Source organism: Carassius carassius, chromosome 32, assembly GCF_963082965.1.
Source record: "Carassius carassius chromosome 32, fCarCar2.1, whole genome shotgun sequence".
Classification (NCBI taxonomy): Eukaryota; Metazoa; Chordata; class Actinopteri; order Cypriniformes; family Cyprinidae; genus Carassius; species Carassius carassius.
The window spans coordinates 11,133,980-11,148,582 of NC_081786.1; the positions used below are offsets into that span (position 1 = coordinate 11,133,980).

At 38.2% G+C, this 14,603-nt stretch overlaps 1 protein-coding gene across 9 annotated transcripts in view; it reads left to right on the forward strand.

Annotated features, from left to right (window-relative positions):
- ltbp1 (latent transforming growth factor beta binding protein 1) overlaps positions 1–14,603 on the forward strand; it is an 86,000-nt gene that overhangs the window by 44,368 nt on the left and 27,029 nt on the right. For 6 of the 9 annotated variants that reach the window (XM_059520231.1, XM_059520233.1, XM_059520235.1 and 3 more), the window contains 6 exons: positions 918–1,020; positions 4,042–4,101; positions 10,189–10,311; positions 12,410–12,577; positions 12,997–13,212; positions 14,126–14,145. In XM_059520231.1, coding sequence (XP_059376214.1) covers positions 918–1,020; positions 4,042–4,101; positions 10,189–10,311; positions 12,410–12,577; positions 12,997–13,212; positions 14,126–14,145 — 690 coding nt within the window. The remainder of the gene's footprint in view (positions 1–917; positions 1,021–4,041; positions 4,102–10,188; positions 10,312–12,409; positions 12,578–12,996; positions 13,213–14,125; positions 14,146–14,603) is intronic. The other 3 variants (XM_059520238.1, XM_059520234.1, XM_059520236.1) reach the window with 2 other exon arrangements.

Consider the following 14,603-nt stretch of genomic DNA (forward strand, 5'->3'; position numbering starts at 1 on the left):
TTTCACCCCAAAAATGAACTTTCTGTCATCATTTGCTCGCCTACATGTCATTATAAACCTCTAAGGCTCTTTGTTATTCTTTCTTCAAAAGGAGATATTTTGAAAGATGTCTCTGTGTTTTTATCCATACAATGAAAGCCAATGGGTTCTCATTTAACTTTATTGTATGGACAAAAACACTCTTTAAAATGTCTTCTCTAGCTTTACCTTTCTATTCATCTGTATCTCTGTCTGTCTCACCATTGCTGTGAGCTGTGAATCATCCATCCACTATTACTCTCAGTCTCTCACTTTTAATGTCTTTTAAACTAACTCATTTTCAGCTATCATCAGATGATCAAGAAATAAAGTGAAAGACAAAATGAATAGTGAGATAACACTCCCACCAGAACATTGTGGTGCTCAAGGGAACATCTGTCTCTTTAGAAGAGCACTGCAGATGAAAAACAAAAGAATGATTCTCAAAAGAGTACCTGTCTCCAGAGTAAACGAACATCCAGTTGTCTTCTACTGCTATAGTTGCTAGTCTGTCAAGTTATTATTATAAAGTTGATCTCAGTCTTGTATGTTTACTCTAATAGTAAACTGCTGTGACCCTTTTTGCAACCATTTGGACTTAATTTGCAACTATTTCTTTTCGTGTCAGCAGAGAGGAGGGTGTTATCAAGTCGTTTGAGTTGTGTATCATTGCTGTCTCTTACATTGTTGTTCACTTCCTGCCTGGTTCAGGAGATTAGATTGAGTCAGGGGAGGGATATCCGAGTGTTGATCAGAAAGAACAGGGATCAAGAGCTGTGTGTGAGCAGAATTATGTATGAGTGTGTGGTAAATGGTCTAGATGAGTATCTCTGTTTTTCTGTCTTATTCTTGAAATCTTTTGTTAACTTACTGGATTTGATCGTGTTTTGTTGTTGTAGTGTGGGAAAGCTCTGCCTGGCCTGTCTAAACAAGATGCCTGTTGTGGGACGGTGGGCACATCATGGGGATTCCACAAATGCCAAAAATGCCCCAAGAAAACATGTAAGTTACTGCCTCGCTCACAGAAACAAAAACTTTGGTCTTGCACAATTATCTGCCACATTTTTACATAGAAAAACAACCATTAAGACAATCATCTACCTAGCTTTCACAAACATAAACACTCATCTCACACACATAAATTGTCTCAAGACATTTTTCTTGTTTCCTGCTCCTAGCACACAACTGACCCTTCACAGAATCTGACATTTTTGTCCGACAAACAAGACAGGAGAGTAGATTAATGCAGATGAACTTGAAAAATGGTGTGTTTTGACATATTTCCATGGTTGAAACAAAATACCCACTGATGTGCATTCATGTTTATTTTCATGCTATAACTAGTAAAGAGGAAAAAATTATTAGTTAGCATGCCACTTGAACTGAGGCACTACAGCAATCTGTCACTACACATTAAAGAGCCACAAAATGGTATTTATTGTTTTAATTTCTTAAAAAATGTGCAGGCTTAGGCTTTTTTTCATACCTAAAGTAACTGCTCTGTCTCGTCTAACGATTAGGGTGGGACTTTATGAATGGTTAATTGAGCATACAAGTTAAAATATACTTTATTGACCCCAGAAGTGAGGATGGGCATGTTCTGCATGTGTGCACTATTTGTTTTGGATCAAGTGCTCAAATAACTTGCTTGACTTGCTTATGTGCACAAAAATCACAATGTGCGCAGACATCCTTAAACCAAAGTGGAATGTGGACAATAGAAGTATACTTTCCACTTTTACACAGACAAACATACGTCTCTTTTCATGACCAAAAATGCATATCTCACTTACGCATGAAAACATCTTTCTCGCACAGCCAAACATCTGCCACATTTTCACAAACAAAAATACCCATTTCTACATCACACACAAAAACAACAGTCTCTTCATCATGTAGAAAATCATCTACCTCATTTTCATTAGGAAAAACACCTTTCTCACCCTCATACCCTCTCTTTCTTTCAAACATCTGTTTTACCTTACCACACACGAACATCTGTCTGTCCCTCACACACAAACTCAAGCATATGTCTTAAATTTTCACTTTTAGTCTTTTAATTGAAAAACCAGAATGATTGAAACTAACTATTGTATGATCAGAGTGAAACACACGTTAAACATTAGTATGTCTGGGCCTCTTTTGAGATGAAACACTTTCAGAATGATTGTGCACAGTATTCCACAGTAGTGCGGTCCAAAATGAGCGGGAAAGCAATGATTCATCAAGAGGCCCAGCATTGATTTCTCACTAACTAAAAGAAACTATGAGGAGTTCTTTTGAAGACCATTTGATGTCAAACCTCCAAGTGGCTGTGACTCAACAGACACATGGTCCTAATATCACAGCGAGAACAAGAGGGAAGGGGTGCATTCCGCAGAGAAAAGGCAAGTGTGTAATGAGTGGGCAAAGGAAAGAGAAAGCTGTAAAGTATTTGGTTACACGTGCTATGTTGAACTTACTGACATGCTGACTCACCTGGCACATAGTCCCTTACATACACACACACACACATACACAGATTTACTCATGCAGTCGTGATTCCTTCATGCTTAGTCACTTCTCTGAAGTCACTCCATACAGAAAACCGTTAGCTTACCACCCCTCACGCTCTCTTTCCCTTCCCTGTATGTCCGTAGATGTTTCTGAAATTCTCTGCCCATATATGGGCATCACTGCATTCTGTGCATTCTCAGACATAACACTTGATTTAAACCTTATGGAAGTCACCAAAACAAACGTTCACGAGTTTCTAACATTTTTAAGGATTGTTGTTTCAATCTTCAGATGCCAATTGAAATGTTATTCCTTTTCTTGAAAAGTGTGGTATATTCATCTCCCACTTTTTCATCTCATTTTCACGTAGATGTTTACTCAATTTTGGAGGCACAGTGGTTCAATATAGCCATGAGAGGTGTGAAGTTGATGTGACATTACCGTTGTCTCCAAGCTCTGTTTACAGCAGCTGTAGGCGAGCACTTACTAGGACATCAGCTGGCACTGAACGGAAATAGAAGTGCATGGCAGAAACTGAACGCAAGTGTTGGGGTAATGAAGATGTAAACAAGTCTGGAGTTCAGCCCCCTTTATGTCTGAAGCAGGCTCAAAATATGACCCCTGGAAGTGCCGATGCCGTTCTGTTCTCTTCCAAATGAGTCATTCTGTCTCACTCTCTCTATGTTCTATTTCTGTAATTTATTACGGTCATTACCCATGAGAATAAGAGGGAAGTAAACCCTGTTCCTGTTACGAGTTCCCAGTCGCAAGGCCTCCCCTGAGACACACAGCTACAGAACTATGTACAATGTTCTTGCTGGCTTCTTATCTTTTTTTAATCTATGAGCTCAGAGACGATGGTGCGTTTAACAACACACTATATAGAGTGATTCATGATCTGTGTTTGGATGTGTTTTTGTGTAGTGTGTTAGTGTAGAACATGTAAGAACAGTGTTACCCTCTAAATCCTGAGTGACTGCGTTTTGCTTCCCTTTATATCCCGTTGGTTTCCTGTGGAAATTGGTTTAAGAAATTGAAAGATATTATGAAATTAAAACTCAGCAAGGATGCATTAAATTTAACTATATCTAAATTGTTCTTTTAAACGTGCGATTTTTCAGAGAATCCTGGCAAAGACGCACACATTTTTTTACCATTATTGATAATAAGAAATGTTTCTTGAGCACCAGATCAGCATATTAAATGATTTCTGAAGGATCATGTGATTCTTCGCTGAAGACTGAATAAATGGCTGCTGAAAATTCAGTTTGCTATCACAGAAAAAGGTTATTTAAAAATATATATATATTAAATGTTATTTAAAAATATTACTGTAAATAAATGCAATCATGGTGAGCATAAGTTACTTTGAGAAACAAACAAAAAATACTTTCTTGTGCGTGTTCTAACTACATCAAAGGTTTTCTTAAATTTGCTGTAAGAGAAGGCTTGTCTTTAGAGCTGTATCTAAATGTGCTGTTTTTTTACCTTCCACCTCCTCATTCTCTCTCTCTTTTTTCTCCATAGCGATTCCTTTGATTGAATGTCCTCAAGGCTATAAGAGGCTGAATGCCACTCGCTGTATCGGTAAGATCCATGGCTTGTTTCTGTTTCTGCTTGGATTACTTTATTGCTCATGCATGCATATGTGTATGTATTTTGTATTTGTTTTTATTTTTTGGTTCTTGCAGTGGACATGTTTGTTGTGCTACATTTTTTCGTGCTTGTGTAGTTATGCATAGATTGTGATGATTTTTTATAAGATGCATGAGTAAATGTATCATTGTCACATTCTTATAATTCAGTTCGCCCCCCACTGGCCTTTGCATGTCACAGCTGGCCACATACACCATATACGGTTCCTTTTATTACATTGCCATTTTAAAACAGTGTCCCAGATCCATCACAGACAAGACTTTCTTTCACCGTTACGAGGAGAGACAGGTGGCATCTTTGATAGATCTTTCTAATCTATGTTGAAGTTGGATGTAATAGCAAGCGATCCAACACATCAGGGCCAGCAGCCAGAAAGACTTCAGGGCTTTTCCTCAGCCTGAGTCAAAATTAAGTAACGCTCATGCTGTCACATACTGTTAATATATGCCTTGGCAATGTAAACTCTTGTTTAGCATGCTAATAAGACAGATTTGGGATGGGGACGCCTATATTGTTTAATTACAAATAAAAACAAGCTCAGTATTCCAGTTAGTAACTATAAAATTGCTGAAGCTGCTCTTAATTACTCAACCAATCAAAAGTTTGGGGTTGGTAAGATTTTTTAATCCTAAAAGAAGATCAACAATATTGTGAAAAATAACTAATATATAATATAATATATATAACTAATATATATATATATATATATATATATATATATATATATATATATATATTTATTATAATTAAAAATAACTTTTTATTTGAGTATATATTCAAATGTAATTTTAATGGTTAGAGACGGACTCGCAATCGAAGGGTTGTGAGTTTGAGTCTCGGGCCAGCAGGAATTGTAGGTGGGGGGAGTGCATGTTCAGTGCTCTCTCCACCTTCAATACCACAACTTAGGTGCCCTTGAGCAAGGCACTGAAGCCCCAACAGCCCCCGGGCGCCGCAGCATAAATGGCTGCCCACTGCTCCGGGTGTGTGTTCAAGGTGTGTGTGTGTTCACTGCTGTGTGTGTGCACCTTGGATTGGTTAAAAGCAGAGCACGAATTCTGAGTATGGGTCACCATACTTGGCCGTATGTCACTTCACTATTCTTTAATGGCAAAGCTGAATTTTCAGCAGCTATTACTCAAGTCTTCACAGTCATATAATCCTTCAGAAATCATCTTTGCTCAAGAAAGTTTTATTAGTATTATCAATGTTGAAAAGAGTTGTGCTGCTTAGTATTTTTGTGGAATCCGAGATACTTAGTTTTTTTAGGATTCTTTGAATAGAAAGCTTGAAAGAACAGCATTTATTTGAAACATAATTTCCTTAAAACATAATAAATATCTTTACTGTCTCTTTTGATCAGTCTCTATGACCCCAAGCTTTTGAGCATTATTGTTTTTTAGTGCGGTCTATGCATCCACATTATTCTATATCAAGGCTTTGCAACCTTTGGTACCTATTTGTCTTTCTGACTCTATTTCTCCACACACCTCCAGCCAAACACATCTGCTGCTAGCAGCCACCAAAAGCCACCTCAGTCTGCCAAACCCAGAGCTGAACCGCAGCTAAAAGTGAAGCAGGCTGTGTTAAGGGGAAGTGCCCAGCGTGTGTCCTGGCCGCAGGCACTCTGGGTCGAGAGAGACTGGTAGATCTGGGCAACATTGAGACATATATAGAAATGCATAGAAAATAATAGTAATAAGAAGTTATTTAGTCTCCAGTAAACTCTGAAACAAGCCAAAAATAGCTTTTATGTTAGGGGTTGTCATTATTAATAATGCTTAAAAGTAATTTTTTGTTTATGGTCTGCAAACATAGTAGCTGATCATGTGATCATTATGGGTGCCATGTTAAAGGGTTAGTTCGCCCAATTTGCAAAATTATGTCATTAATAACTCACCCTCATGTCGTTCGAAAACCGAAAGACCTCAGTTTATTTTTGGAACACAGTTTAAGATATTTTAGATTTAGTCCGAGAGCTCTCAGTCCCTCCATTGAAGCTGTGTGTACGGTATACTGTCCATGTCCAGAAAGGTAAGAAAAACATCATCAAAGTAGTCCATGTGACATCAGAGGGCCAGTTAGAATTTTTTGAAGCATCGAAAATACATTTTGGTCCAAAACTAGCAAAAACTATGACTTTATTCAGCATTGTCTTCTCTTCCGTGTCTGTTGTAAGACAGTTCAAAACAAAGCAGTTTGTCATATCCGGTTCGCGAATTAATCATTCGATGTAACCGGATCTTTTTGAACCAGTTCACCAAATCGAACTGAATCGTTTTAAACGGTTCGCGTCTCCAATACGCATTAATCCACAAATGACTTAAGCTGTTAATTTGTTTAATGTGGCTGACACTCCCTCTGAGTTAAAACAAACCAATATCCCGGAGTAATTCATGTACTCAAACAGTACACTGACTGAACTGCTGTGAAAGAGAGATGAACACCAAGCCGAGCCAGATAATGACTCGTTCACGAGTCAAGAACCGGTTGCATCGGTTTTCGGATCACCAGTAGTTCTTTCTGACAGTTCGATTTAATAAATCGGTTGAAGAAAACGGTTCACCGGTTCTTTTGCGCTCGACGTAATGGCGTCGTTGGCGATGATTGCAAGCCTTCGGTTTACCTGGGCTCATAACATTAGCACAGAATCAGTTCAGAATCAATCACCAAAAGAATCAGTTCGGTTCAGACGCTCTGTGTGTCAGTCTGCTTCACGCTGAATCACACATGCGCAGTATCATCAGCTCCTCGGTTCTCGAATCGGACACGTCTGACAGAAACAGTTCTTGACTCGTGAACGAGTCATTATCTGGCTCGGCTCGGTGTTCATCTTCAGTTCTCTTTTCACAGCAGTTCAGTCAGTGTACTGTTTGAGTACATGAATAACTCCAGGATATCGGTTTGTTTGAACTCAGAGGAAGTGTCAGCCACATTAAAAAAGTTAACAGCTTAAGGCCGGTGACACACTGGTTGCATGGCGTTTCTGCTGCGTGTCAGGAGCGTGGCGGCTGCCTCGCGTTTTCTGTGTCTTTACACACCAGAACCGTGCTTGACGCGACACTGGCGCACTGCTGCTGCTGTAGGGAGACCGCTGACAGACCAGGCTCTTGTCTTCATGACAACGATATCAACTTTTTTTTACACACCTACACCTATGCCTACTGATAAAGGACACCGTCAACAGTATTGACGGCAAAATAGACTATGCTTGACAGGTGCAATATTTGAAAATCGATAATTATTTATTTATTTTTTAAATTACATTTATATCTGAATTTATGTTAACCTATAGACTTTAGACTTCAAAATGTCATGAATTAATATGAATTTGTGTACAAAATGACATATAAACATATTTTCCTATTATATTTTGCCTGGAAACGCTTTCAACATGCGCACGTGTCGCGTGAAAAATAGGCGTCGGTTCTATTTCTAGCATGCACGCATTTTCCGAGCGGCTCGAGCCGCGCCTGAGACGCGCGTCTCACGCAGGCAGTCTGCAAGCTCTAACCTGTTAACATGGGAGCCGAATTAAAAACAGACACGCCACGCAGCTGAGACGCTTGCGCCATGCATCCAGTGTGTCGTCGGCCTAAGTCATTTGTGGATTAATGCGTATTGGAGACGCGAACCGTTTAAAACGATTCAGTTCGATTTGGTGAACTAGTTCAAAAAGATCCGGTTACATCGAATGATTCATTCGCGAACCGGATATGACAAACTGCTTTGTTTTGAACTGTCTTACAACAGACACGGAAGAGAAGACAATGCTGAATAAAGTCGTAGTTTTTGCTAGTTTTGGAACAAAATGTATTTTCGATGCTTCAAAAAATTCTAACTGGCCCTCTGATGTCACATGGACTACTTTGATGATGTTTTTCTTACCTTTCTGGACATGGACAGTATACCATACACACAGCTTCAATGGAGGGACTGAGAGCTCTCGGACTAAATCTAAAATATCTTAAACTGTGTTCCAAAAATAAACGGAGGTCTTACGGGTTTGGAACGACATGAGGGTGAGTTATTAATGACATAATTTTGCAAATTGGGCGAACTAACCCTTTAAGTTCCCTACAGAGCACTATATTTCTCAAAAGTACTATTGAATTTGGAAGGTCTAGTGCTCCTTTAATTTCTTCACCACATTAGGAGGCGTGAGGACGTATGAAGAACAAGCCCCGTTTTGATGATTAAAATGTATCTTAGATTTAATAAACAGGCCTCAAAGCACTAAGGGGGTTACCTCCATATCTTAATGAATATTTGAGCATGGTTAGTTTAGAGCACTTCTTAGTGCTCAGAATACCTTTAAGTTTGAACTTAATCACTGTCCTGATAACACGGCCTGAGGGTCCCAAACTTTTGACGCTTTCCTGCGTCAGGCCAGAGTTTTACTGCGTAAGTGAACGTGTCTCTTGTGGTTTGGGTGTTCTGCCAGGCTCTGATTCTCCCACTTCTCTCTTCCTGTCATTAGTCATATTTCTGTCCTCATTGGCAGGTTTATGCTTTCATAAACATGTCTGACAAAGAATAATCAGCCTCATCTCCACACCTTTTAATCATTTAACTTATGTTCAAGTTACTTTAACTGTTTCTTATTATTTTCACTTTTATTAATTTTTAACTTTTTTCTGTATAAATTATTTAGCATATCTTTTTTAATATTATGCTTCGAAAGTGTAATCATTGTGTAATTACATGTGTGATAACATTTTACAGTAAGGTCCCATTAGTTTACACAGAAAGGAGACATTTGAAGTAAAAAAAAAAGAAAGAAAAGAAATTAATGCTCATTGTGTAGCACTATATCAGCACATGTAGTGCCAAGTTAACCTGGTTTGTGGGTGGTTAGTGGATAAGATGCAGGTAGCTGAAATAATATGTGCAAAAGTGGTTTAGATTTTGTAAATACACCCCACAGGAGATCTTTAAGAATCTGCTACCATGCAGATTCTTTAGTTGTATTGTGTAAAGAGATGTGGGGTTTCAATGGGGACATTATGATGTCATGGCTTTGAGTGACAGCTCCTCTGGGCCAGTCTGTATTCTGGTGCAGATGTTTGGATGCTTGAGGGTTTGAGTGTGTGCCCTCTCTCCATGAACATCACTCTCATCATGAACACATTAGCATTGCATTAGGAAATGTGTTGGATCTGTGTCTCACTCTAAGTGACTGGGAATGATGGCTGCCCACGCCCTTAACTTGCACTCAATGGCCTCTTGGAGGGATATTAGTGCTCTCTCTCTCTCTTTCTCTCTCTTGCTCTCTCTCTCTCTATGTGTGTGTGTGTGTGTGTGTGTGTGTGTATCACACCATAGGGGTTTATATTAGCTGTGGAAAAAATCACATGCATTCGTTGTGCCTGTGCATGCACATATACTGCAAAATGTAATTTTATTTATTAGTAATATTATGTTTTTTTAAGAAACATCTCTAAGAAGATCATTTACTTGAGAGGCAGAAGTGCATAATATATTTAGGGGCCGAGCACCGAGGTGCTCCGTTTCTTATAAACCTTGAATCTGAAAATTATGTTTATTTTCCCAACCCCACTGGCAAATAGTTTTTCATGTTTTAAGCATTTATTATCATTTATTATTATTATTATTATTATTATTTATTTATGTTCTAAAACCAATCCAAAAATCTTATTTTCTTCACAAGTAAATTTATCTATGGGGTGTTTTAAGCATTTTAGATTTAAATGCCAGAAAACAAGATGAAAATATACAATGTGTTCATCTAAACTCTTTTCTTGTATTCTCGGTGTAATACTGTTATCATATACTTGGCCTCATGTTGTTCCACGCTGTCTTAACATTCTTTCTTCTGAAGAGTACATAATAAGATTGAAAAATGCTTCATAGTTGTTTTGTCTATACAATGAAGGTCACCATAGTTTTGACTCTCGGTGGACAAAATAATTCTTGTTTTGACTTTCTTCAAAAATATTGAATTTTGTGTTCCACAGAAAAAATATGAAAATTCCTTATTTCTGTTATTTCCCTCAGATATTGATGAGTGCCAGATTCAAGGAGTTTGTCCCAATGGAAACTGCATAAACACCATGGGAAGCTACAGATGTATCTGCAACCCAGGCTTTGTGCCTGATCCCAGCCTGACCACCTGCTTCCGTAAGTCTTCTCTTCTCTTCTCTTCTCTTCTCTTCTCTTCTCTTCTCTTCTCTTCTCTTCTCTTCTCTTCTCTTCTCTTCTCTTCTCTTCTCAAATCCAGTGTAACTTGGTTGGCTGATGTGTTTGGCATATCCCTGCTGTCTCCTTGTTTACCTACTCAAAGAAATCTACAAATGTAAATAGATTCAGTGCAGCTAATCACTTCAGCTTGACTTCAGTCTAATCAGACTGGCTGATTAGTCTAGCTAGCAGCATGATTTAACATGGCTTCTAACACTAACCGAGGCTGTCCGGTGAACAGAGTGTTCTCTGAACATGTCTGAACTGTCTGTGTTATTGTGATAAATATAGTGGCTGATCCTTCTCCTGGAAGTCAACGCTTGCCAAATTACACTTCTGGTACACACCGTCATGTCCTTTTGTTCAGAGAAGATCGGAGTTCTTTTAATCCTCCTTTTAGCCTTTGTTTTTTTTGCTCATGTATACAGTATGTTTTGGCTGACAGTATAAGCACAAATCTGCTGTTATCTGCTATATAAAAATGTTGAATTGTACATCTCTATAAAAAACTTGGCTGGAAATTGGCTATTTATTAAAGTGGGTTAGGAATGAATATGCGAGAAAGCACATAGACAATTATTTTATACTGTATATCTACACATTAACCTGATAGCACTGATCCATATTGTCACATAAGACAAAGTGTCAAAAAAGTAAGTGTCAGTGTTTTAATGATTTAACACTGGGTCCCATTTACTACTTATGAAACACATAACAACATACAAATACTATATGTGACCCTGGACCACAGTGATATAAGGGTCAATTTTTCAAAAATAGAGATTTATACATCATCAGTAAGCTGAAGCTTTCCATTGATGTATGGTTTGTTAGGATAGGATATTATTTGGCAGAGATACAACTATTTGAAAATCTGGAATATGAGGATGCAAAAAAATATAAATATTGAGAAAATCACCTTTAAAGTTGTCCAAATGAAGTTCTTAGCTATGCATATTGCTAACCAAAAATTAAGTTTAAAAATATTTATTTTACTAAATATTTTCATAGGATATGATCTTTACCTAATATCCTAATGATTTTTGGCATAAATGAAAAATTTATCATTTTGACCCATACAATGTATTTTTGACTATTGCTACAAATATACCCATGTAATTTAAGACTGGTTGTGTTCTATAAGGTCAAATTTAAAAACATTTTTAGAAACATATGTATATTACCGTTTTTTAAATGTTTATGCTTATGCTCACCAAGGCTGCATTTACTGTAATCAGAAATATGGTAAAACTGTAATTTACTATTTTGAAATAACTGTTTTCCATTTCAATTAAAATGTAATTAAAAATTAAGGAACTACAGGAACACTTAAATGTATTCAAATGTACACCATTTAAATGTATTCTTCAGAAATCTTTCACCAAATCATAACGTGCTGATTTGGTCCTCAATAAATATTTTATCATGAATGTTAAAAACAGTTGTGCCACTTAATATTTTTGTGAAAACCATGATACATTTTTTCATGACTCTTGATGAATATAAAGTTCAAAAGAACGGCTTATATTTGAAAGATAAAAGATAAAAATAGATTTTTGTTATAATGTAAAAGTCTCAATCAAGAGGTCACTTTTGAACAGTTTAATCTGTCATTGCTGTACAACCCCGCCCCCCGCTTCTGAACTGTCATATCTGTATACAAACATACATATTTAAGAAGGTGCTTCCTTATGTACTAACCCCATGTATATAACCTTTCTCAAATGCTTTATGCTTAACTGACTTCTTTGCACTTACTGTAGTTGTATTCTTGTCCCGTGTTCTTGTCTATCTTGCGTTAAAAAACAATATCACTCTTTTCATTCACAGTCTGTCATGCTTTCCCCTACACTCTGTTTTAATGTGGTTATAGAGGCAGTTGTTCTTTTGTTAAGGCATTGTAGTCATGCATAGATGGAACACAAGGTGAAGGGAATCTCTTTTCTCTTCTGTTGTTCTTTATCTCTCTTCCATGTTTGTGTCATACACCGTGCACACTCCTCCCTTCCCTCCCTCCTTCCATCTCCATGGTAACCAGCTGAAACACCTGCTCTTCATGAGGAAAAAGGTGCTTGCTTCCGATTGGTCAGTTCGGGGAAGCAGTGCTTGCACCCTGTGTCCACTCAACTGAGTAAACAGATATGCTGTTGTAGTGTGGGCAAGGCCTGGGGTCCTCATTGTGACCACTGCCCCCTACCTGGGACAGGTAAGCTACATGAGACACCCCCTGTCAGCCCCACCTGTTCTCCTGGTATCATTCCCTCTCTGTCCTACACTTCAGTGTGGTTTGCATGTGTGTTCCACAGCTCGGCTATTTAGATGCTTTTACACGCCATCACTCTGTTTTTGTTAATTCTGATGTAGAATTTTGCGTTTTCATATACACTTCTTACCTTACATTTGTATTTGCCTCCCTGTGAGGCCTACAAAATTTCTTGATTTTTGCCTTTAGTGCTATCAGACCATCAGATAGATATATAAAGGATAGTTGGATTGAAAGATAGATTAAATGGACAGATTGACCGACAAATAGATCGATAAATGGATGGATGGATGGATGGATGGATGGATAGATAGATTTGTGCTTGTGAATATGTTGTTGAGAATTTTTTCCTTCTCTCATAGCTGCGTTTAAAGAAATCTGTCCTGGAGGAATGGGGTATCATGTCACCACACCATACATTTACAAGCCCAAACCTCCTAATGGACACAGCCAGACAGACGTTCACAGACAGAGCAAGCCCACCATCAGACACCAAGTGCCTGTGGATCCTCCCATGCCCTTCCCCACCCTACAGCAGCCCGTGGAAGCTCTCAGCATCACAGAGAGGCAGCTACCGGGTGAGTCACACAGGACAGAAACTGTGAATGGCTTTAAGCTGCTCTATTTATCCATCCGTCTGAATTAGGTATGTGACTATACAGACATTGTGTTTTGTTTGTTTTATATATGCCTCATGCTGGATATTACAAACGTGTTAAGGAAACCTGCCAGATTTGGGTTTGTGATGCAAAGTTTATTTACATTATGGTCTGCCTGGATGCATTTTATGAAGGAGAGACACATAGACACACTATAACAACACCAGCAAGAACTCTTTCACCCTCTTCCCTGTCCTTCTTTCCTTCTCTTTTAAATGTCATCACATGCACGCTTGGCACCAAGCAATGGAATGAGACTTGGCACCAGTCTGGAGAAGACTGAGATCCAAAATGTAGCCAAGCTTCTGTTGTTCCTATAGAAAGTGAACACAGGACTGTTCTCTCTTTGGCAGAGACAGAAAGTCATTAGTATTGCTTCCACCTTGCAAAACCAATGTCAAAGCTGATGAAGGATTCCAGAAGATCAGTGCATCGCATCATATTTTCTCCTTTCACTACTCTCACACAAAATGAACTGCACAGATTTTTATAGCCCCTCTGCAAAAGCAGCTCATAAAAGCATTGCAAAGCTGAAAAGTGTGGTGGAGGTGGGACAGGTTCAGAGAGAAAGTATTTGTCCTTGGGCTTTATTAAGTTTTGTCCTGTTGCTGGGAGACAAAGTTGCTCTGGAACTAAAATTGGTCCAGTGAAGTTCACCCTTTTATAAATTACATGACGAAATGAATGTTTTTTATTTTATTTTTCTTAAAATTAAGATGCATAGCTGGAAGCACTATTTTACTGAATTTACAAATGTGTGAGTATTTGTTTTCTAGCTTTGTGTGACACAATTAATTTCTGTGTTTTTATATGACATAATGACCTGCTATAGTGCCCACAGTTCCCCGGCAGGTAGGTTGGGTTTGATTCAGCAGTAAGATCTGCTAAATACGCAGCACAGCTGATGCTTTCATGCACACATCAATGCAGCACTGCAAAATAGCAGCAGTCTTGCGTGCAGGAACTGCAAACATTCAAAGCATGACATCATCATGTCATCACTACTGCATGGCCGCTGTGTGCTCAGCATTCTGCTCTACAAATGCGCGTGTATGTGTCAGTGTGCGTCCTTTGCTTTGTAAATGATTGTGTATGTGTTTTTAATTGGCCTTTATTAACATTTACAAAAGAGCAGTTTTAAGTGGAGGTTTTGAAGATTTAAAGTTTAAGATTTAGGCTTTGGTTGTTTAAAACGGTAAAAACTTATTACGCTCAAGATGGGTCTAGACATGCAGTGTTTAGCTGGTTTGAAGCTAAATGTCTCTTCAGTTTATGAAGGATAGAGACTAAAAGTCACTGTATTATTTCAA